The sequence below is a fragment of the Suricata suricatta genome, chromosome 9, assembly GCF_006229205.1.
Source record: "Suricata suricatta isolate VVHF042 chromosome 9, meerkat_22Aug2017_6uvM2_HiC, whole genome shotgun sequence".
NCBI classification, from domain to species: Eukaryota; Metazoa; Chordata; class Mammalia; order Carnivora; family Herpestidae; genus Suricata; species Suricata suricatta.
In genome coordinates, this window is record NC_043708.1 from 135,005,240 (window position 1) to 135,028,323 (window position 23,084).

The 23,084-nt window shown below is 58.3% G+C and overlaps 1 protein-coding gene across 2 annotated transcripts in view; it reads left to right on the forward strand.

Annotated features, from left to right (window-relative positions):
• Positions 1–23,084, forward strand: part of ZNF710 (zinc finger protein 710) — a 65,660-nt gene that overhangs the window by 31,878 nt on the left and 10,698 nt on the right. Inside the window, exon 2 of one of the 2 annotated variants that reach the window (XM_029950651.1) lies at positions 21,421–22,909. In XM_029950651.1, the coding sequence (XP_029806511.1) occupies positions 21,449–22,909 (1,461 nt within the window). In that variant the 5' untranslated portion in view covers positions 21,421–21,448. Of the gene's footprint in view, positions 1–21,123; positions 22,910–23,084 lie in introns of those variants that run through there. The other variant, XM_029950650.1, reaches the window with a different exon arrangement.

Below are 23,084 nucleotides of genomic sequence, written 5' to 3' on the forward strand. Positions count from 1 at the left end.
TCAAGCGTCTCAGGGCCTCTGATTGGTCCTTGTCACTTTCTAATCCCAGCCCACGCCACTGAGCTCGGCACAGACTGATGGCTCTGTGGAGTGAGGTTGAGCTCACTCAGTCAATCAGTCAATAAACCAATCCGTCTTCCTGCGCCCAGCTTCTCTGTTCCCAGGCGTTTCTCATTATCCAGCGTCTGGATGATCAGAAGGAAAAAGGAACCTCTGCATAAAGGGGACCCCATTTCAGGCTTCATCATGACCCCATGAGTAGTGAAAGACAGGAAGAGAGTGAGACAAGGAAAGACAAAGACAGGGGGACCCGGGCGTTCACCCGTGATTTCAGAGGGACATCTTGGGGGCCATTTCGTCACTTGACTGACGACTGTGTATTAGGGACAGTCCCTGTGCACTGTGTGGCCTGGAGCTGAGCACTGGGCTGAGCATGCAGTAGGTATCGGGTCAGTACTGATGTCTGACTGCGGGGAGGAGGGAAGGACAGAAGCCCAAACCTTGGACTGTTGCAAGAATTTTTTTTTATCTATTTAAAAAAAATTTTTTTTAATGTTTATTTATTTTTGAGACAGGGAGACAGAGTGCGAACAAGGGAGGGGCAGAGAGAGAGGGAGACACAGAATCCAAAACAGGCTCCAGCACAGAACCCGATGCAGGGCTCGAACCCATAACCACGAGATAATGACCTGAGCTGAAGTTGGCCGCTTAACCAACTGAGCCACCCAGGAGCCCTATTTACTTTTTAAAAAGAGAGAGTGAGCATGTGAGCAGAGGAGGAGAGGAGAGAGAGGGAGACAGAAAATCCCAAGCAGGCTCCAGGCTGTAGGCACAGAGCCCCATGTGGGGCTCTATCTCACCAACCGTGAGATCATGACCTGATCCAAAACCCAGAGCTGGACGCTTAACCGACGAAGCCCCCCAGGCGCCCCAGGAACTGGGCTTCTTAGGCACCCGTGTATCTCGAAGTGTTTGGGTCTCAGCTGACTCAGGAAAGTGCTGATCTGTGATGTGTCCATAGAGACTCCTCCCTTGTAAGCCCAGTGATCCCACCGCTGGCAGCTGCTGAAAGGACTCACCCACGTCTCCCCTTCCCAGAGCGAGGCCTGACCTGAGCAGCGCCTCCTTGGCCCAGACCCCGGAGAGGATGCCCCCATCCGGGAGCCGCCAGAGGCTCATTCGTCCCACATGTACCACGTGCCCCCTGCCTGGCTGTGCAGCCCAGGCCGGCCTCCAGCTCCGACCCTCCTCCGTCGCCCTCCTGCCTGGGCCCTCCGCTCTCAGCTGGAGCCTGACAACCACGAGGGCCAAGCCACCCCGCAGCGACCGGCCTCCCCAACAGCCTCACAGCCAGGGGCCCCTCTCCGCCTGGCTCACCCAGGACCTGATGGGAGGAGGCCGCCCCTGAAATAAAGCTGATGGCCACCAGCCTGTGTCCCCCGCTCCCCGAGAGGGAGCACTTCCCTCGCGGGTGTAGTGAGTTTCGGGGGGAAGCCTTTCAAGCCGCTCTTTGATGCTTCTCCAGTGGAACTGAATTTTATTTTTTGTATTTTTAGGAATTAACTTGCAGTGCTCAGCCTCTCCCTCCCTCCCTTTCTCCCCAGAAAGGAGAGAAGGAGAAAAGAAGAAAGGGTCTGCATTGTCGCCGTGATTGGCACCGAGTGTGAATGAGGGGTCACTGCCTCGGCTGCTCCTTTTCAAGTGCTCCCTCTCCCCTGCACGCCGCATTCACGAGGAACACTCTTCCTTTCAAAGCTCCTGTCTTTCTCCCCCGCTTTGTCTGCGCGCTCTCCTTCCCTCCACGCTCTGCCTTTCATTCCGAGCCCTGCCCGGCTCCCTCCGGGACCCTCTCCTCCCGGTCTCCTTCTCCTTCTTCCTCTTCTATTCAGTTCTTTTCTTGTTGCCTCTTTTCTTTCTTCTTTTTTCTTTCTCTTTTTGAATAGTGCTTCTGTTTTCAAGGGAGGGAATGAACATAGAAGTCGGTTTATTTGAGCAGAGAGAATGTGAATGTGTTCATTTTCCTCCGTGGCTCCAAATGTGTAAAAAAAAAAATGCCCGTGCAGGACCCGGTTTCCTCCAGGCTCCCACTCTGAGAGGGAAGGGTGTTTGCAAAGGGCTCCGCCAGACCCCAGGGAGCCGCGCACGGCCAGATGGTTCTCGCTGGGACGTTCCCGAGAATCTGTCACCAGGATATGGCCCGGTTCAGACATAGCCCTGGGGACCAGCTCCCTCTCTGCCTGGCCCACGGGTGGGCCTCGATGTGATGGTCAAGGTCCGAGGTGGATGCGGACACCCCCCTCCCCGTCAAGCCACCCTGCTCTCTGGGAGCCTCGGTCTCCTGCAAGGGACGGTCCGGTGGAGGCCGTGGGAACGCCGTGTAGGGCTGAGTGGCAGGAAGAGGGCCCGGTTCGCACGCAGAGCCACTGTTGTCTGGTGTGGCCTTGGGGGCGGTGGGCCCTGCGCCGGCTGGACCTGGGGTCCTGGAGAGGAGACTGGCAAACTGGAACGACAGAGAGGAGGATCCTCGGAGTTTCGAGGGATGATTGACAGAAGGTTCGACACCTAGGAAACGCAGTGGGGCAGGGAGGAGAGGTACAGGCATGGAGGGGAGAGTAGAGACCGGAGATGAGGGAGGAGAGGTGGAGGAAAGCCGTGAGTGGCCTGGAGTCCAGGGAAGTTGGCAGGGCTGCTCCTAGGTCAGGGCAGAGACCCGAATCCTCTGTGTTTGGAAGTGGCCCGGTGGAGGGGACAGAGAGCAGGGGTCCAAGAACTGACGCCCTGTTCAGGGAGTAGAGAGAAGGCAAGAGAAGCCGGCCAGCGGCTGCAGCCTGGGTGTGACGAAAGCCTCGATGGCCCCTGAGGCCCGAGAGTGGAGGCGTGTGAGTGGATCAGGGTAAACTCGGTAGAGTGGGCGGCAGGGAGGAGAGGTGTGGGGGTCCATTTCTCCCCCACGGAGAGATGGCCTCAGGTGGAGGTCCGGGAGGCCCTTCGCACCCTGGCAGCCCAGGACAAAAGGCTAGTTCTTCAGCTGCAGGTCCCTGCGGCCATGGGGGCCTCAGCCAAGCCCGGAAGGGCCCAGGGGCCCCAGGATGGGCCAGGGCACCTCGGGAGACACGGGAATCTCTGGGAAGGAGCCCTGGGGTGTGGGGGCCTGGGCGATGCCGAGGAAGGTTGCTGGCATAGCTGAGAGGCCAAAGCAGAGGCCACAGCAGTGGGGAGAGTCCCGAGGGCCGGCCCCGGGTGTGCCCCCTACCACATCCCACTTCGCTGGCCCGTGGTAGGTGCTTCCTAAATGTCTGTTGAAGTGTGAACTGAATTTGTCCTTAGCAGGTGTTTTAATGGTTACCACACAGCACGGAGCCAAGCGCTGTGTAGAACGGAAAGCTGCGTGCCAAGTGGGACCCCGTCCCCCACCTGCTGAGGGCACAGGGTATGAAGGGAAGGGAGTGGTCTCCTCCTCAGGGAGACTGGGCCAGGGTCCCAGCCACGTCTGTGGAGCAAGCTAGAGGGGACAAGTCAGCACCTGGTGTGGAGGGTGGTGTGAGCAGCTGGTGACCAAGCCAGACATGCCAGATGGGTGGGGACAACGAGCAGGCTCATCAGTGGTGACTGGGGTCCGGGTGGAGGGAGGGGCTCGGGGAAGTGGATCTGAACCCCTTGGAGGGTGGGTCCTTCAGGAGCCATGCCTGGAGCATGGACTGTCCTCCCCATGGGTCTGCGTGTGAGCGGTGGGTACGGGGCGTGGGGAATGCGGTTATCTGGGGGGGGTTGGGATTCGTGCTCCAGGGAAGGATGGAGATGCCTGGGGGGCAGGTGCTGTCCCTGCTGCAGAGAGAGATGTGAGACCGGGGGCGGGCGCAGAGGCCACCACCACTGCCGTTCCTGGCCCCTCCTGCGTCTCAAGACACCTGCTGGCAAAACTGGAGGTTCCAAGAGTTCGGGATGCTGACGCCCATCCGGTTCTTCCGGTTTGGGCAAGAACATCTTACACCCCATTAAGGCACCCACACCCACCCCGGCCTAGAGATGAAAGGGGAGATCCTGGCGGGGGAGGCGGGGGTGAGGGTCTGCGTCTGTGGAAAGGCTTTCAGAAGCAGCTATGTTTCCTGGGCCCCCAGCTGCCAGGCCAGCAGAGGCGCCAGTGGTCCAGCTGACATCACGGACCAGCAGTCCGGCCCTTAGCAGGTGCACCAGGTTCTTCTGTGAGCACCTCGCAGTTTTAACTTAGAAGGCAGGTGCTGTCAGAACCACCCCAGTTTAGTAAAGAGGAGACTACGGGGCGCCTGGGTGGCTCAGTGGGTTAAGCATCTGACTTTGGCTCAGGTCATGATCTCACAGTTCATGGGTTAAGGCGCCGCATCGGGCTGTGCTGACATCTCGGAGCCTGGAGCCTGCTTTAGATTCTGCACGTGTGTGTTGTGTGTGTGTGTGTGTGTGTGTGTGTCTCTCTCTCTCTCTCTCTCTCTCTCTCTCTCTCTCTGTCCCTCCCTTGCTCACATTAAGTGAATAAACATTAAAAAATTTTTTTAAAGAGAGAAAAAGAATAATCACAGCTCCAGGAAGGAGCAGAGGCCGGACTGACCTCAGTGCTTCTGCTTTTAAAACTCCTCGTGTTTGTAATCCTCACAGACTGACACCTTCTCAACTCTGCCCAGATGTCCTAGCAATTTCTTACCCTTTTTTTTAACGTTTACTTATTTTTGAGAGATAGAGTGCAAGGGGGGAGGGGCAGTGAGAGAGGGAGACACAGAGCCCCATGCAGGGCTTGAACCCATGAACGGCGAGATCATGATATGAGCCTAAATCAGGTGCTTAACTGACCGAGCCACCCAGGCGCCCCATCCTGGCAATTTCAAGTTGTTATAAAAGTTTCTAAATGCTACCTGCTGGCATCAGTGCGAAGGCAGTCACAGAGAGCACTGCTCTAAAGATGTTCTTAACCTTTCTGTGCCTCAGTTTCCTTTTCCGTAGAATGGGGGTGATGGCACACACAGACAGCGGTCAGTACTCACTTAGGTAATGCGCGTAGAGTTGGCACCGGCACCGCCAGCCAGTCCGCTAACATCAGGGTCCGCATCCCCCATCTGCCCAGTGGAGGAGCTGCGTGCAGAGACGCCAGCCAGATCGGCACCCAGCAGAGAGGTTCCGATGGCATCGAGCCTGGGAGGGCTTTGTAAACCGCAGAGGGTGTGCCTGCGTGAGCGGGTATGTTCACTCCCCGGCCTGGCCTGAGTCCCCGAGGAGCTGGTGTTCCGTCACGTGCTTGGCACCCAGACCTGGGGGCGTTTGGAGGAGTGACTGAGCCAGGCCTCCCGGAGGTGGGTGCTGGCTCCGAGCCCCGGCCGGGCCCTGCTGCGGGTGGGGGGGTGGGGGGTGACCCGTGCCCCCCTGGTCCGTGCGCGTGAGTGTGTGCAGTCTTCACACGAGCAACTTCTTGGGCATTTTCGTTTCAGGGAGTCGGGCCCAGCACAGGGGATCTCATTCTCGAAGTCTCCCCTTCCCCCTTGTGACCCCTCGGGGAGATGTTTGTGGACGATGGGCCATCCCCACCGTCAGAGACTGCGAAGGTTGCCCAGGGACCCCAAAAGCGGGCTCCACTTTGAGGAGAGCTGGGCTTTGGATTTGTTTGTGAATTTGGTCTTTTTTTCCAAGTTTGTTAATTTATTTTGAGAGAAAGAAAGAGAGAGAGAGAGAGAGAGTCAGTCCCAAGCAGGCTCCATGCAAAATCCCAAGCAGGCTTCAGAGCCCAACGTAGGGCTTGAACTCACAAACCATGAGATCATGACCTGAGCCAAAATCAAGTTGATCGCTTAACTGCCTGGGCCCCCCAGGCGCCTCAGGAATTTGACCTTTGGAGCTGCCTCGATGGGTTCCTCAGAAGAGATGATGTCAGGCCTCTGTGAGGACGGCTTCCGCGTCCTTCCAGAAAGGACGCTCCTGCCTCTCCGGGGCTCCACGCTGGGTCCTGCGGCCCAAGGGACCCTCATGGCCCCACAAGCATGGGGTCGGGAATGCCAACCCCAGGCAAGCCAGGGGCACCTGTGAGGGCTGAGAACTAAGCTAGAACCTTCGTTTCCAGCCTCTCTCCCTGTGTACCTGATTTGGCTACTTTTTCTTCCTCAGAATAGCAGCTGCTTTATCCAAGTGGCCATGCTTATTCATGGGAGTGGTAAGAGTGTATTTTTAACAGTAATAAATATATGCCAAGTATTTTAGGGTCCTGGGTGATTCACCTTTTGTGTTCACATGTATTGCAATGGTGAAACCAAGAAATCACCATTTACCAAATACCAGCCCCGTATGCCAAGTACTTTCACTCTGTTATATATATACATATGTATTTTTTAATGTTTATTCATTTTTGAGAGAGAGAGCATGAGCAGGAGAGGGGCAGAGAGAGTGGCAGGACAGAGGATCAGAAGTGGGCTTTGAACCCAGGAACCGTGAGATCGTAACCTGAGCCAAAGTTGGACGCTCAACCCACTAAACCACCCAGGTACCTCGCTCAGTTAGTTTTTAATCTTCTCCACCCTTCTGTGAGACAGGCAGCTGGTATCCCCATTTTACAGATGGGCAAACTGAGGCTCTGAGAGATGAAGCAAGTTAGCCAAGGTCATTCAGCCAGACAATGGCCGGGCTCACTCCAGCCACCATAGGCTGACCCCCAACAGCAGGGATGGGGGGTCATCCTCCCCCCGGGTCACAAACACCTCTGGTGAAGGCAGATATTTGCTTGTTCTGTAATTGTCACCGCCACTAAAATCGCTTTGGCCCTCGGGTCACAGCCCCACATGCATTTGAATTGTAGCACTGGGGCCCTGCTACCAGCGCTGAGTGCTCTGCAGATGAATCTCTGATGCTCTGAGCGATCTGGATCGAAGGGGAACCCAGGTCCCGCATGAGCTGTGCCTGCCACGTGGGGCACCTTCTCCTCTGAGTCTGTGGAACCGCCCCGCTCTGGGGACCTGCCCACAAGGCCCCCTCCTGGCTCTCCCTGCCCTCCAGGACTCCCCCGATGTCCCCTCCAGTCCATAGATGAGGCCCCCGGGGGCACACCCCAGTAGCTCCCAGTACCGTACAGACCCAGCGGCACCCGCCTGGCAGGCCCCACCTGCCTTCCCTGCCTGTCTCTCATCTCACAGCTGCCCTGTGTTCCCTCCACCCCGCTGTGTGTGGGTTCCTCCCGGGCCAGTCTGCGGGGTCCTCAAACCTGTGTATGCACCTGGGCTGCCACTCCTCGCGCGGGTCCCGTCCCTTCGCTGGCTGCGTGCAGGTGCCGAGTGAAGGTGACTAAGGACTGAATGGATTTGCGTGTTGCTCCAGCTTGCTGCCGATTCCAGCCTGTGTGGATGGCGTGTGTGTCTGATGTCTGCAGGCACACTGTCAGCCTAAATGTTGCATCAGCTGTCCCTCTCCCCCCCGCCCCCCTTCCCCGGGAGATACAGGGAGGCATTACGTGAATGAGAGAGGCATCTTTTTTTCCTCCTCTCCTGGCATAAATCCGTTCTCGAGTTGGGTGTGTGGGTGACTGCAAAATAAATGTTGATTTCGGCATGGGCATCAGCCGGCAGCCGTGCCAGGGGCTCTGCCGGGATGGAGGCCCTGGGGTGACTCACACAGGCTGCCGTGAGGAAGAGGAGGAGGGCTCTGGGCCCAGGCCCCACTCCTCCCCCGTCCTTACCCCTCTGCACCTTCTCTCTCCTCTGCTCTCCCCTCCTCCCTCCTGGGCCTCCAGCTGGCCAGGCCCTCTTGGGCTCCCCAGCATCTCTCCGGTTGAGGGCTACCCAGCCAGCCTTGCCCGTCTCTGGGCCTCCCCAGCCGTGCCCCCCGACCTCTGTGTGCTGAGCACCAGGGATCACGCTCCCTGGGATGGTGGGCTCGATTAAACCTGCCGAAGGCAGAGGTGGCAGATGAGGAGATGGGCACCTGCAAACCAACGTGTTAGGGATTCAGTTGGCTCTGCGGTCCATGCCCTGAGCTTCTGTGGCCTCCCGAAGGGCCAGTGCACGAGGAAGAATGTTCCTGACCCCCTACGTTGTAATGGAGGGAAAAAGCAAGGCGATTTTGTCCTGTCTGTGGTACCCCGCACGTTACTGCTGATTTCCTGTCTGCCACTTTGCTCTACTGTTTCGTGGTCCTTCGTCTTGTCTTTCTCACCAAATTGGGAGGTCCCTGAGAGGGAGGGGGGTGGTCTTCAGGTCCCACCGGCAGCCAGTGCCGGCCTGGCCCAGCAGAGTGGATGGCGATAGGAGAATAGGAACCAGAGCTCCTAGAAACCGAGTCCTTCCTGTGCCCCAGCTGCGCGATCCAACTCCATCTCCCCGATCCCCTCGACCTTAAAAGCAGGAGCGTGTGAGTGAGACCCAAGAGCAAAACCCAAACTCCAGCTTTCTCCGACGTATCCAGTGACTGCTCAGGCCGCTCGACTTCTCTGTGCCTGGGTTTCCTGCTCTGTAAGACAGGCTCCGTTAGCAGGAGTCCGTCCTTTATGTACACGATCTCATTGGGGACAGGCCTGTCCAGAAGGAAGAGCTTCAGCGTGTGGTAGATGCTTTTCATATGTCTACTCCACTCCACCGAGAAATTGCCCCAAGGCCACACAGCCCCTAAGTGGCAGAGACAGGGGTGCAGGCCAGACCTGCCAGACTGAGAGCCAAGTTCATCACCACTGTTCCTCCCGGAGCCGGGAACTGCCCTTCCCCATCCCGTGTGCTGCTTCCTGTCTCTTCCTCCTTAGGCCTTGCTCCTGGGGTTCCTGAGATGCTAAGCCAGCCGCTTGGGGGAGAAGCTGAGCTGTTGTGTCACTGACACCTGTGTGGCCCCTGGGACCTGTGACATCCCGGGGCCAGGCCCTGGCAGCTGCCTCCCGTACGGTGTAGGCTGGGAGCTACTGCAGGAGCTTGGTCCCAGGGCTTAGGGACCTAATACCAGGGCTCACCCCCTGGCCCAGCAACTGGTCACAGCTCCCACAGGTGCTCACAAGCCTGCGGGGCTCCCAAAGACCCAGGGCCCCCTTCTCTCCATGTGACTTTTGTGTCACAGGGGAGTGCTACCATTTTCCACCCGCCTGTTTATTCTCTCCGTCACTTTGAGATGCCGGGGCCGCAGCGGTAATCGGCTTGCTTGTAGTTTCTGTGGTAAATCCTTTTGTTTCTCCTGTCATTTCTGATCACTCCAGATTAAACACAGAAATGTAGAAAGAAGGTCAGGGGGGCTGGGCCAGCGGGTGGCCCGACCTGCCCCGCCTGGGAACATGGGAAGAAGAGACATAAAAGGGGACGAACATGATCGTAATCCATTCAAAGCCCGCCTTTAGCTTTCTGGCTGTGTGATTTGGACAAGTTACAGCCTTCCCGAGCCTCGGTTTGCCCATCTGTAAAATGAAAACTAAAAGGTCCAACTCCCTGGGATGGCCCGTATCGTGTGCCTGGTCCATATGAACTCAGGGAACGAAGGCCCGGAGGAAATTGTTGGCCCCCTGACTTTTGTCTTAAACTGTGGAGCCGCAGACCTGGTTATGAGAGCGGACTCTTCCTTATCTCAGAGGCAACTGGAGATTGTGGTGAAGAGCGGATCTTGAGAAATGAAGGAGCCCAGCATCCCGTTTGGAGGCAGGGGGTCTGGTGCATCGGGGGTCCTCTGTGTGCCGCAGCCCGGGGCCCGGCGAGCTGGGGCCTGGTGCAGGGACCTCGGGGCAGCGTGTGGGTGGGCTTCCCCTGGGCTGCACTGAGGGGGGACGCTGGACCTGGCTTATCCCACACTCCAGGTCCTGCCCTTGCTTCATCCTGAGGGGGGTTGGGGGGGCCCTCCGGCATCTCCCCCTGCCCCCTGGAGTGCCTCCCCCCAGTGATCCCTCACCTGGACCCCTCACAACTGCCCCCCCTGAGTTGTGCATTCGCCTCCTCCCTTTTACGGGTGAGGCCAGGAAGGAGCCTGCGTGGGGGTTGGCAGGGGGCCCATTCCGGGTCTTGCCTACGTCTGTGTGTCTGCGTCTGGATACCTAGGAGAAAGGTGGCTGGGCCTGAACAGAGAAGCCAGGGCTGCTGGTGAAATGGGGCTTCTTTGCCCTCCTTCCTTCCTTTCTCTCTTTTCCTTTTTCTTAAGCAAGAGGTAAATAAACGCTGTGCTGAGATGACAAGAGAACACTGAAGGAGATGAAAGCATGGCAAAAGGGGGTACGAGACCAGAAGCAAAGGACAGAGGGGCATTTGGACCTTACCCCGCGCTCAGGGGAGAGATGAAAGAGGAAAGAACGAGATGGGAGCGCAGGACCAAGTGGCAGAGCGGAGGATGAGGTTGCCACGGAAACGGGAGGAGGGGAGGAATGGAGGGAGAGGAAGACAGGATGGAGAAGGCTGAGGTCTCAGCGAGGGCGGGGCCTGGGGAGGAGGAAGGAAAGCCACGAGGGGCTCCCAGGGCTGATATAGGCCCCAGCGGGGAAACTGAGGCCGGCAGGGGAGAAAGACGTGCCCCAGAAAGCCCATCCCTGCCCAGGGCTGGCCTGGGCCCTGGGAAGACCCAGCTGCAGTCTGCGGCACCAAGCCTGCAGGGGCTGCCTCTCTCCCCGCCTCAGTTTCCACGACTGTAAAACAGAAAGGGTCCTCCCGACCCCAGAGGGCCGCCTGGAAGGCTGGAAAGTGTGTGTGACGAAGTTCAGGCCCGGTAGTTGCCCCCGTCATTCCTTCGCCGGCGATTCTTATCCTTGTCCAGGAACTTGTAGCCCAAGGTTGGTTTGTTTCTGTTCTGTGAAGCTGGTGTGGCGGTGGCGTAGTGCAGTTTATGAAGGGCAACCTTCTGCTTTTTGCTTCTGGAACCGGAGGAAAGACCCGGAATCTTCCGGAAACATGAGGCTAGCTGTCCCTTCCCCTGGGAACAGACACTGGTCCTGAAGCTCAAGGAAGGAAGTCAAGGCCTAGGGGAGGAGGGTGGTTCCACCTGGGGCTCTATTTTTCTTGGCACTTGAATATGGGTATTCCCTTTAAAAAAAATTTTTTTTTCAATGTTTATTTATTTTTTGAGAGAAAGAGTGTGAGTAGGTTAGGGACACAGAGAGAGGGAGACAGAATCCGAAGCAGCCTCCAGGCTCTTGGCTGTCAGCACAGAGCCTGATGCGGGGCTAGAACTCACAGACGTGAGATCATGACCTGAGCCGAAGCCGGACGCTGAACCGACTGAGCCCCACAGGCGCCCCTGAATGTGGGTATTCTCCAAAGGACAACCTTCATTCTGTATGTGCACTCTGCTGGGAGTGCAGGGGGCTGGAGTTTGTGTAGTTTGTGATCCAACTGGAGTCCCAGATAGGAAGCCAACAGCTATATGAAGAAATACATCATTCAAAATTGTAATGAGGTCCAGGAAGGGAAAGGGAAATTATTCAACGTAGAACTTCTTAGAACTTGTGAGTTGGGGGTGCAGACCTGATTGGGGACATGGAGGGAGTCGGGGAAGGCTTCCCGAGGAAGGTCTGCCAGGCCGAAAGGTGAAAGATTGGGAAGAGCATTCCAGGCACCGGGAACAGCATGTGAATAGGCGTGTTCTGGCAAGTCTGTTCGAGAAGATGGAAAAAAGGCCACGTGTCTGGAGGGTGACAAGTAAGGGGACAGGCAGCACGCCGCAAATTTGCCGCAGGGGCCGAGACCAATTGTGCAAGTTCTCCTAAGTCCTGGGTGAGGTGTCTGCTCCAGATTGTGGGGGTGGAAACGCCTGGGGTTCTTGGCAAGGTGAGAACCAGGATTGTTTCCACGTGTGAGGTCCAGAGGTAGCTGTGAGGCTGAACTCTGGGGAGCTCAGGAAGTTCCTGCAGGTGGGCGGAATGCTGCCCAGTCCCCTCGTGCCCACCCTCATGCCCCCAGACACTGGAAGGCAAACGCCCCACTGAGGGTCCTGAGCTCGGAGTGGCCACCATGTTTGACATGGTGGGACAGACATGCATCGGGAACCAGTGTCCACTGGGGGGCGGGGGCTTGGGGCCCCAGCTCCCACATCTCTAAACGATGGCATTGGACAGGAGGGTCCACGAAGCCTTCCAGCCCTGCCGATGAAAATTCCAAAGCCAGCACTGAGGGTGCACAGCCCAGGTGGCCGAGGCCAAGGGCACCGTCCTGCTGTGGGAGAACCCAGCTTCCTGCATGGTAAAGTAACAGAGGCATCTGGCCAGGGAGCTGGTGGGGTGTCAGGCAAGAGGACCCCGGACCCCCTGTTTCTGGGGACCTGGTGACTTCAGATCCAAGACACCTTTCATTCCCAGACTAGCATCAAGAGGAAGCTTCCCTGTGTCCCACAGGCAGCTCTGCGGGCGGCTTGGCATTGGCTCCCATGATGTGTGCATGAAATGCCCCATTAGGCTTTAGGCTCCTTTCTCCAAGGATGAGGGCCCCATCCAGCGACGAGGGCTCCCCGGGCCCTCCCCAAGGGGCCTCCGTCTATCCCTGGCCTTTGCTTCTCCGGAGGGTGTGTGGCCTCCTCCTCCGCCCCAGCCCCTGCTCACCGAACCTCAGGCTTGCTCAGGATCTCTGCCCCCTCGGGTCCTGGTCTGGCTCCATCTAATGGCGTGTCTTCGTGAGGTCCTTGTACGTCTGCTCCTGCGGGTGAGGGCGTGAGGCTTGGAGCGTAGCCGTGTTTCCAAGAGAGAAACCCGTTTGGCCCAAGTCCATCTGGGGCACGGGGGAGGGCAGGCCAAGGTGTGGGTCCAGCTCCGGTGTGAACTGTGTGGGGTGGCCCTGGGCTGGGGGTGGGGCAGCCACCCACAGGGGAGGGAGAGGAAGGAGCCCACGTAGGGTGGTTTGTCACAGCGTCAGGAAGGTAGAGTATGCTTGGTTTTTTGTTTTTTAATTCCAGTATAGTTAACGCGCCGTGTTACATTAATTGCAGGTGCACAATACAGTGATTCAACACTTCCACACATCACCTCATGCTCGTCACAAGTGTCCTCCTCAGTCCCCACCCCGTTTCCCCCAGCTCCTCCCCGCCTCTGGTGACCAGCAGTGTGTTCTCTAAAGTTAAGTCTGCTTCTCAGTTCCTCTCTCTCTCTTTCTCTCTCTCTTTTCTTTATCCTTTGCTCCCTTTGTTTTGTTTCTTAAATTCCACATATGTAGGGTAGGGTGGGGTGTCTGGCCGGTGAGTTCAAGCTCCACATTGGTTGTAGCAGTTATTAAAAATAAATAAATAGGGGCGCCTGGGTGGCTCAGTCAGTTGAGCATTTGACTTCAGCTCAGGTCCTGATCTCAGGGTTCATGGGTTCAAGCCCTGCTGTCAGCTCAGAGCCTGGAGCCTGCTTCCGATTCATGTCTGTCTCTCTCTGCCCCTCCCCTGCTCGTGATGCTCTGTGTGTGTGCGTGCGTGTGTGTGTGTGTGTGTGTGTCTCAAATATATATATTATTTTTTAAAATAATAAGTAACTATAAATAAGTAAATAAATAAATAAACTTAAAAAAAATGATATCCAGGCCCCTACCCAGATGTTCCAAGCCCAGGCACTGGTGCTCTTAGTCAGACGATGACTTTGAACCCTGTGAGGCCAGGATGTCTGCCCTCGGGAGACTTTGGGGCAGAGAGGCCACTGTGGGCCCAAGGTTGTGCCTCTTGCCACAGGGACTCCATTCCTTGTTTCCTTGGATTTAGGTGTCACCGTGGCCTCCCTGGAGGAGGGGGCCTCACAGTAGCCACTCTGTGGCAGCCAGGCCCACCTCAGCTTCTAAGCAGAGGTTCGGCTCCCAGGTGGGTGCGTCTAGGGGCCCCCGGGCCCGGGAGGAGAGGGTGGGGAGGCTTTCAGAGCAGGCCTTGCTGTCACAGGGGAGATAACTCCGAGTCCTTGGGCCTGAACCCCTGGGGACTCTGCCCGAGCAAGGCGTCCTCCATGCAGCCTGGAGGCCACCCCTGTGGAGGAGGCAGGGCTGTCCCGGAGTTGAGGCAGGTAAAGGGACAGGGAAGAGCAAAGCAGCTGTGGAACTCTTGGCAAGGATTTCTCCCAGGCCCCATTCATTCATTCATTCTAGATTCCTCAGTGACTGTGGGCTCTTTCTTCCCTGCTTGCCTACCCTGGTGTCTTTCTGTTAGGACATCCCCCGCCCCCCACTGGGCCCACCGTGTTCCCCTGCAGTCCCCGTCCTCTGGGTGGGCCGTCTGCTGGGAGAGATGATCATAAACATACAGTTATGAATCAGCGTGATTGTATAGACTTTTCCAGAGAAGCAGAACCAGTAGGATGTATATATATACACACACAGAGAGAGAGGATTTATTTTAAGGAATTGGCTCACCCAATTGTGGGGGCTGGCAAGTCCGAAATCTGCAGGGCAGACTGGCAAGCTGGGAACTTGGGCAGGATTTCCATGATTCCGTCTCGAGGCAGAATCCCTTCTTCTCTGGGGAACCTCCGATGTTCTCTTAAGGCCCCAGCCGACGGGATGAGACTGCCCACAGTAAGGAGGGCGGCTGCGTTCCTTAAAGTCAGCTGGTGGTAAGATGTTAGTCACACTCACAGAGTAGTTCACAGCAACAACTAGATTAGTGTGCAACCAAACAGTGGGGCACCACGGCCCCGCCAAGTCTACAGTAAAATTAACCTGACGGTCTCAGGCTGTGCAAGAGGACCTCGCTCTGCCCTACAGGCTGAGGAATGCTTCCCGGGAGACGGTGCCTGCCATGAATCTTAAAGGATGAGGGAGTTTTCACTCTGTGCAGGGGAAGGGCAGGCCTGGCAGAGGAGTCAGCCTGTGCAAAGGCCCTGAGGCAGGAAACAGTCTTGTGTGTGTGTGTGTGTGTGTGTGTGTGTGTGTGTGTGTGTACACACACGTGTATACCCACACTGAAGAGGTACAGCAAGACCTAATGGAGGGTCAGGCGGAGCCTGGGTCGGGACAGCACCGAGCGAGCACCCAAGGCATAGGGACTTTACCCTACTGACCATAGGGCTGGGGATGGGCTGAGGGGCCCACAACCTGTCCCTGCCTCACCCTCTCACCGTGTGACCCCAGACCAGCCCCTTCGCTGGGCCTCAGTTTCCTCATCCATAAAAAGCAGCAGTTGGACACAATGTACGTGTGGTTTGTAGTTCAGTGGCGCTGTGTTGGTGGCCCAGCCCCTCTGACTCCTGGAGGCAGGCTCAGCAAATCTGTCCGCAGAGAAAAGGGGAAGTTGAGGCAGAGGGAGACTCACACACTTCCCCCTTGGCTGCGCGCCCCACCCCCCTCCCCTGCTCCCTCACTGAGTCCAGGGAGGGCCGGGGCTGGCAGAAGTGAGACTGTGGCAAGGAGCCCCGAGGTTTGCACAAGACTCCAGCTCTGGCCGTGGCTTCCTCTTCCTTTCCGGGGACAGGAGCAGATTTACCTTTCCGTCCACAGCGAGGAAGACAGCCGAGGACACGGGGAGTGGTTTTGCTACAAGTTGAAGTCCATGAGCGCTTACACCGGGATTGCCTTTTCTCCTCCCCGGAGAAGCAGGTGTTGTGGACACTCCAGGCTCGGCTTCCCGGGACCTGGCAGAGGCCGGGACACACCGACAGCCGCAGGGCCCCGGCACTACAGCTGGTGACGGAGGCAGATTCCGCGGGGAGTCTGGCTCCCGTGGGGCGGGAACACCCGGCAGAGGAGTGAGACCGTCCTGGTGCTCTGCTTTCCCCAGGGCCTCAGCCCCGCCCCCAGGGCTGCACCCTACACCCAGAGATCTCACCCAGGGTGGCTCCTTGTGGGCGCAGGTTCATTTTGCTCTCAACAGGATCCCTACAACCGAGACCGGCGCCCAGCACCCAGTGGGGACCTGGTAGTTGTGAGTCACTGGTTCCGTTGCTGAACTGGACACCTTGCCTCTGGGCCACCTGGTGATTCAAGGCCAACATGAAGGGGTCAGGGGTACACTTGCCCTCCCAGCAGAAGCCCGGAGCCCTGTGGAGCCCGCATCAGGGCCCAGGTCCTGACACCTCCTAGCCCCTCAAGGGCGGTCATCGAAGTGACCTGGTCCCAGGGCATGTGGGGACATCCCAAGGCTGGGCTGGCAGAAACCCCAAGGCGTTCAGTCCAAGCAGAAGCGGGTGGTCACTCCCGTCACAGTGCTCCTATCCCAGCAGCCCCAAGCCAGACCAGGCCTCTAGCATCTTCCACCCAGACTCTGCCCCACTGTCCGTGTTTCTGGGACACTGGCCACCCCAAGCCCCCCAGCCGTCTCCTGCTCTCAGAGAAGAATGTGTACGGGTGGGGGGCAGGGTCTTCCCTGACAGGAAAGGCGCTCTTAAAGCAGAGATACCCTCGGTGATGGGCAGGGAGGCCGAGGATTAACCTACCCTCAAGTTTCCAAGAAACCACTTGTGCCCTTTTTACAGATGAGAAAACTGAGACCCTATGTGGTCATGACTTGTCCGGCACCACACAGAAAATCACCCATTAATGCATTTGACAAGAGGGTCCGTGTTTATAGGAACCATTATAGTACAGTAGTAGGTGAGGTGACAGCGCTCTGGGGGGTTGGGGTCCCTGTCTAGGTGTGGAAGCCCTCCTGCTGGGCCTCAGGGGTGCAGCGTGGGGCCCTCCCCAGGAGGTGGCCTGCCTGGTGCTGAGCTGTGGGAAACAGGGCCCCTCCTTCCCTCCCCTCCCTCTACTTTTGTTTCTTGGCCTCCACAGCCTCTTTCCCTCCCCTTTCCCCCCACTTCCTCATCCCTCTCCCCTCCCCCCTCCCTTCCCCTCTTCCCCTCTTTTTATAACTCTCCCCCTCTCTCCTCCCCTTTCCCTCTCTCTCTCCTACCCCCTCTTTCTCCCTCCTCTCGCCCCTCCCCCCCACTTCTGCTGTGGCCTCCCTTCCCCCCACTCCCAGCTCCAGTGTTTAAGCTACAATCAGGCAGTGATTCTGCCCCCTCCATGTTCTTTCTCTACACCCTGGGGAACCAAGGGTGCCCTGGCAGGAGGCTGAGCTCCACCCTGCCCGATGGATCCCCCTCGCCTCCTAGCTTGGCTGTGGAGAGCCCACGAACATCTGAGTTCCTGTCTCTCTTGGACGCAGATGAGCTTGTCCACAGCACAAGCGGTGGGGGAAAGGCCTTGCCCTGAGAAGGCAGCGCCACCAGGGGGCCCCAGGCAGATGACAGAGGCGGCCTGGATCATGTGTTGGGGGGGGCGGAGCCTGGCACACAGGTGGTGCGCACCTGGCAGGCTCTGCTCCTGCCCTGGGTGGCCTCAAGCTGGGGCAGAAACAGAAGGGCTGTGACCAGTGTGTGTGTGGAGGGGAGACCTAAAAGGTGGCCCCCGAGGAGGAGAAACAGGGACACTGGGTTGCAGAGCCCCCGCCTGCCCACCACCTGTTTCTCCGTGTGGTAGACAACGCGCAGGTGCAGTGCATGCGAATCCGAACCCCTGTCTTCCTTCTCGGGGCCTCGGTCTCTGCACACGGAGCGCCTGGGAAACACGCACGGGCCTGCCCCGGGGCGGGGCGCCTTCTGCTCAGGCAGGTGTCTGTCCCGTGTATGTAGAAAGCAGGGGACGGCCTGGCCCGGCGGGCACCGGGCCCACACAGACCCCGAAGAAGTGCTGTCGGAGTGCAGAGCCCTGGAGGGGGAGCAGCCAGAGGGGATCGGCTCTGAGGCTTCACAGGTGCCCTTTGCCCAGGGCCCATGGGGCCCTGCTGTCTCCTCGGGACCTGAGGACCACAGGGAAGCCCCTGGGAGCTGGGGCCGGGCTGCAGACCCAGCTCAGCCCCTACAGGACGTGAAGCATGGGACGTAGGCACCGGATTCCTGGGCTGCGGCATGGAGTGCACGCTACCCCCCACCCCTACTCCCTGTGGGGTGGTTTTTCGGATTAAATGACTCCCCTGGGACCTTGTGAGCACTCAGCAAGGAGAAGCCAGAGCTGTAGCTCTTTTGTCCACATTTGTGGCTAGCTGGCCCCTCTGCGTCTCCCCCCACTTGCGCACTAACCCCTGGTGAGCAAGCACCCTGAGCAGGTCCCCTTTTATCCCCAGGCAGGGGCTCCTGTCGCAGAAACCTTGAATCCAGCCCCAGAGTCCTGCCTGCTCCCACAGGAAGGGGACGCCTGCTTGGCCGGGTCTGGTGTAATCCTCAGGAGCGGCCCCTTTCAGCCTTCAAGGTCACTCCTAGCACGGATGGTAAACTGTAGGGTGATCCGCCCCCCTGGGGGGCCACACCAGACCTGCACTGCGGTTCCCACAGCTCATCGGCCACCAGACTGGGGGTCTCTTTGCTCCCGCTCCCCAGGCCCCTTGAGGTTGCCAGGAAGGAAGGGTCCCAGCTTTGGGGTTGAGAAGACAGAAAACTAACATTTTTTACAATTTTTTTTTAAGTTTATTTATTCTGAGAGAGAGGGAAGGAGAGAGTCCCAAGCAGGCTCTATGCCATGGGCTGGAGCCCATGACGCTGGGCTCATGACCTGGGCCGAAATCAAGAGTCAGACACTCGACCCACTGAGCCCCCCCAGGTGCCCCTGGAGAACTAACGTTCACCCTGACGTTCTGGGCTGTTCGTCCCGCCCCATGGGCCGGCACTGCGCGCCCCCTCCACAAAAAGGAAGAATCTGGGGCCTGGGACACTGTGCGGTATGCCCGAGCGGGAAAAGGGCAAAATTCGAATTTGAACTCCAAACCTAGCATAGGCTCCGCTGCTGGGGATGGGTTCCACCTTCCGCTGGCCGTGACTTGAGGGAAGTCTAGAAAAAGTGCTGCGCTTGTGCTTCTCGCAAACCCACGGTGGGCGTGAGGGCTGCGGCCGGGCGCTGGCCGCTGAGAGCGGAGGCGGGGATACTGGTGGCCAAGGGGGGCACAATGGTCTCTTCTCTGAGGACTCCATGAGGGTGGGGACCCGGCCTGGCTTACCTCGCATCTCTGAGCACAAGGCCCCGCCCATAGCAGGGATTTAGCAGTTTTTGTTGCGCGAAAAAATGAATGAGTTCTTAGTCCCAGAAGCACCCCAACCTTTGCTGAATTTGGGGCCCCAGAATGGAGAAATCTCCCGGCTCTGGCCTGGCCAGCAGGAAAATCCAGAGATCTGGGCAAATAAAGAAGTTAATTGTTTACATTTGGTGAGGGCTTTATAATGAACTAATCCCCTTCACCGGGTTATGACCTCTGGGCTCTCGCAATCCTTCCGTGCATAGGTGTTTCCGTTCCCATTTTTTAGATGGGGAAACTGAGGTGCAGAGGAGACTCTGAAGTGCCTCTCCTCAGAGTGACTCTTGTCACTTGTAAGTGACAGAGCTAGGACTTGGGGCAAGCTGCCTGACCACCCTTTCCCTGCTCTTCCCAGCAGGGGAAGTGGGGGTGGGCCGAATCAGGTTTAGCCCCTCCGGCCTGGTCCAGATGGGCCCCGAACCCGTGTCAGGTTCTGTTCCACCTGACCTTTTCCACGAGAGCCTTCCTTTAAGATTAATAGTTTAATCTTTAGTGTCCGTTTCAAGGAAGCTAAATTCCTGTCTGGGGTATTTTATTTTTAGCCGGCTTCAGGAAGGGGAAGTGCACCGGCCTGTGGGGGGAGGGAGACACCAGGGCCAGAGCCGGAAAGGCCGCAGCCAGCCTGACCGTGACCCGGAGACCAGACCAGGCAAGGCAGTCAGGGACCATCCCAGAAATTTCTTTCCCTTTCGTCTACAGCAGGCGCTTGGGCGGGGGTGGCCTAACCCTCCTGAGTATCGCAGGCCCCTGGGGCAGGAGGCCCTCCCACATCGGGGCACACACCGCAGTCCTGGGGAGGCCCCGAGGAGGGTGGGGACCCCGGGAAGTCCCAGGAACAGGTGGAATTTGAGGAAAGCCTGGGAGGCTGGCGGGAGGGGCCTGGAGCTCAGCAGGGGTGTGAGAACCGTGTTCTGGGGCGGGCTAGACAGACTGCACCCCTTAGGGAGGCAGGGAGCCACTGCACCCGGGGCTGGACCGGAACAGGTGGGCGCCTTGGCCTGTGAACCTGGGAGCCGGCTCTCAGACCTTCTTGCAAACGTGTGAGCCATCACGGGCTCTTCTTTCAAATCAGATCTTACGTGGGATTCCAGTGTACAAATCAGATAAAATCTGTGTGGTTTTTTTTAATTTTTAATGTTTATTTTTGAGACAGAGACAGAGTGGGAGAGGGGCAGAGAGAGAGAGAGGGAGACACAGAATCCAAAACAGGCTCCAGGCTCTGAGCTGTCAGCACAGAGCCCCATGCAGGGCTCAGACCCACGAATCAGTAGATCATGACCCGAGCCCAAGTTGGACGCTTAACCGACTGAGCCACCCAGGCGCCCCAAAAGCTGTATTTTTAACTGGCATAAATTTGGATATTTGAATGTATAATACTTAGCTAATCCAGACCAATAACCTGTTGTGACAGACAGTTTTGTAGCAGCAGGCTTAAAAGATAGGGTGGCTGCTGAGATCGACCTCGGCACCTACTTTACGTTTGTGTACTGCCTTGTGTTTGCCACATATGTGTGCGTATACATACATATGTGTAATTTCCCCCGCCCCGCCCCATGTAGATATATATTAAACCAAGCCCCTCACTCATATGGTCAAGCCATTACAAAGGTGACAGCCGTTTAACACCTCACGGCACAGTCTGAGGGTCTGTGCAAAATTAATTGTCTCGGCAACCAGGCCGATGGAGCTACAGAATGTGTTGGTATGAGGTATGTAATACATGTGAGGAGACGAGTTTTCCAAAATTGATTTTTAAAATAGAGGGGGGCACCTGGGTGGCTCAGTTAAGCGTCGGACTCTCGATGTCACTCAGGTCATGATCTCACTGTTCGTGGGACCCAGCCCCTGGTGGGGCCCTATGCTGACAGCGCAGAGCCTGCTTGGGATTCTCCCTCGCTTCTCTGCCCCTCCCCCATTCTTGCTCTCTTGCTCTCTCTCAAAATAAATAAACTTTAAAATAGGGGCACCTGGGTGGCTCAGTCGGTTAAGCATCTGGCTTCGGCTCAGGTCATGATCCAACAGTTCGTGGGTTCGAGCCCCACGTCGGGCTCTGTGCTGACAGCTAGGTCAGAGCCTGGAGCCTGCTTCAGATTCTGTATCTCCCTCTCTCTCTGACCCTCCCTGCTTGAGCTGTCTCTCTCTCTCTCAAAAAATAAATAAAAAACATAATAAAAAAATTTTAAATAGAGGCATCTTTCCTTTTTGCAATTTCCAATCCGAGTTTTGAACAACTCTTGGAAGGACGTTATGGGGAACCTAGTTTAAGAACCGTGGAGGAAATTCAGCCCTCCTGTTACAGGTGGGAACACTGAGGCCAGCCAGGGGGCAGGGCTTACCCAGGATCCCACAGGGAGATGGACAAGATGGTCGGATCCACAGAGGGTGTCACTGCTCTTGGCAGTGACAAGTATGTCCCATGCAGGAGGAGGAAGGCGTCGGGGACAGACGTGCCCCGGATCAGCCGGGCCCTCGCCGAATGTGTATGTCTGTGTGTTGCGTGTGCAGCATTAACATTCCCTTCTCTCCCCGCAGCGATGCCCTCCTAGCCAGCCGCCGCGGGATGGAGGGCTTCATGGACTCAGGGACACAGACGGATGCAGTGGTGGTGCTGTCCTTGGCTCAGGCCGCCGTGCTGGGCCTGGTCTCGGAAAATGAGCTCTTTGGAGCCACCATAAGCGCCGAAGCCTTCTACCCGGACCTGGGGCCCGAGCTGTCCGGGACGGCCATCGGGGAGCCTGGGCCCCCGGGCCCGGACGTGTACCAGCTGGCCTGCAACGGGCGGGCCCTGGAGGAACCGCCCGAAGAGGAGGTGCTGGAAGTGGAGGCGGCCTTCGAGAAGCACACCCGGCGGAAGACCCGGCCACCCGTGCGGCTGGTGCCTAAGGTCAAGTTTGAGAAGGTGGAGGAGGAGGAGGAGCAGGAGGTCTACGAGGTGTCGGTGCCCGGTGATGACAAGGAGGCGGGCCCAGGGGAGGCCCCGGCCGAGGCGGCCAGCGGCGGCTGCGAGGCCCTGGTGCAGAGCAGCGCCGTCAAGATGATCGACCTCAGCGCCTTCAGCCGCAAGCCCCGGACGCTGCGGCACCTGCCCCGGGCCCCGAGGCCAGAGCTGGACGCGGCCCCCTACGCCCCCCACTTCCCAGACCCGGCCCGGGACGGCTTCTCCGAGGCCAGCATGGCGCTGCCCGGGCCCGAGGCCCTGCCTGCAGAGTGTGGCTTTGAGCCGCCCCACCTGGCCCCCCTGAGTGACCCCGAGGCGCCCACCATGGAGTCGCCGGAGCCCGTGAAGCCGGAGCAGGGCTTCGTGTGGCAGGAGGCGGGCGAGTTCGAGGCCGACTCGGCCGGCTCGACGGTCGAGCGCCACAAGAAGGCGCAGCTGGACCGGCTGGACATCAACGTGCAGATCGACGACTCCTACCTGGTGGAGGCGGGCGACCGCCAGAAGCGCTGGCAGTGCCGCATGTGCGAGAAGTCCTACACGTCCAAGTACAACCTGGTGACGCACATCCTGGGTCACAACGGCATCAAGCCGCACTCGTGCCCGCACTGCAGCAAGCTCTTCAAGCAGCCCAGCCACCTGCAGACGCACCTGCTGACGCACCAGGGCACGCGGCCCCACAAGTGCCAGGTGTGCCAGAAGGCCTTCACGCAGACCAGCCACCTCAAGCGCCACATGCTGCTGCACTCCGAGGTCAAACCCTACAGCTGCCACTTCTGCGGCCGCGGCTTCGCCTACCCCAGCGAGCTCAAGGCCCACGAAGTGAAGCACGAGAGCGGCCGCTGCCACGTCTGCGTCGAGTGCGGCCTGGACTTCTCCACCCTGACGCAGCTCAAGCGCCACCTGGCCTCCCACCAGGGCCCCACCCTCTACCAGTGCCTCGAGTGCGACAAGTCCTTCCACTACCGCAGCCAGCTGCAGAACCACATGCTCAAGCACCAGAACGTGCGGCCCTTCGTGTGCACGGAGTGCGGCATGGAGTTCAGCCAGATCCACCACCTCAAGCAGCACTCCCTCACCCACAAGGTAGGGTGGCTGCTGGCCCCGCCCCTCTCACCCGGCCCCGCCCCTCGCCCAAGCCCCTCCCCATCTAACTCTGCCCACGTCGCCCGGCCTCGCCCAAACCCCTCCCCCTCTAACCCCGCCCCCGGCCCAGGGCCTGCCCCTCTCCCCCCGGGTGCTTCTCCCCAATCCCAACCCC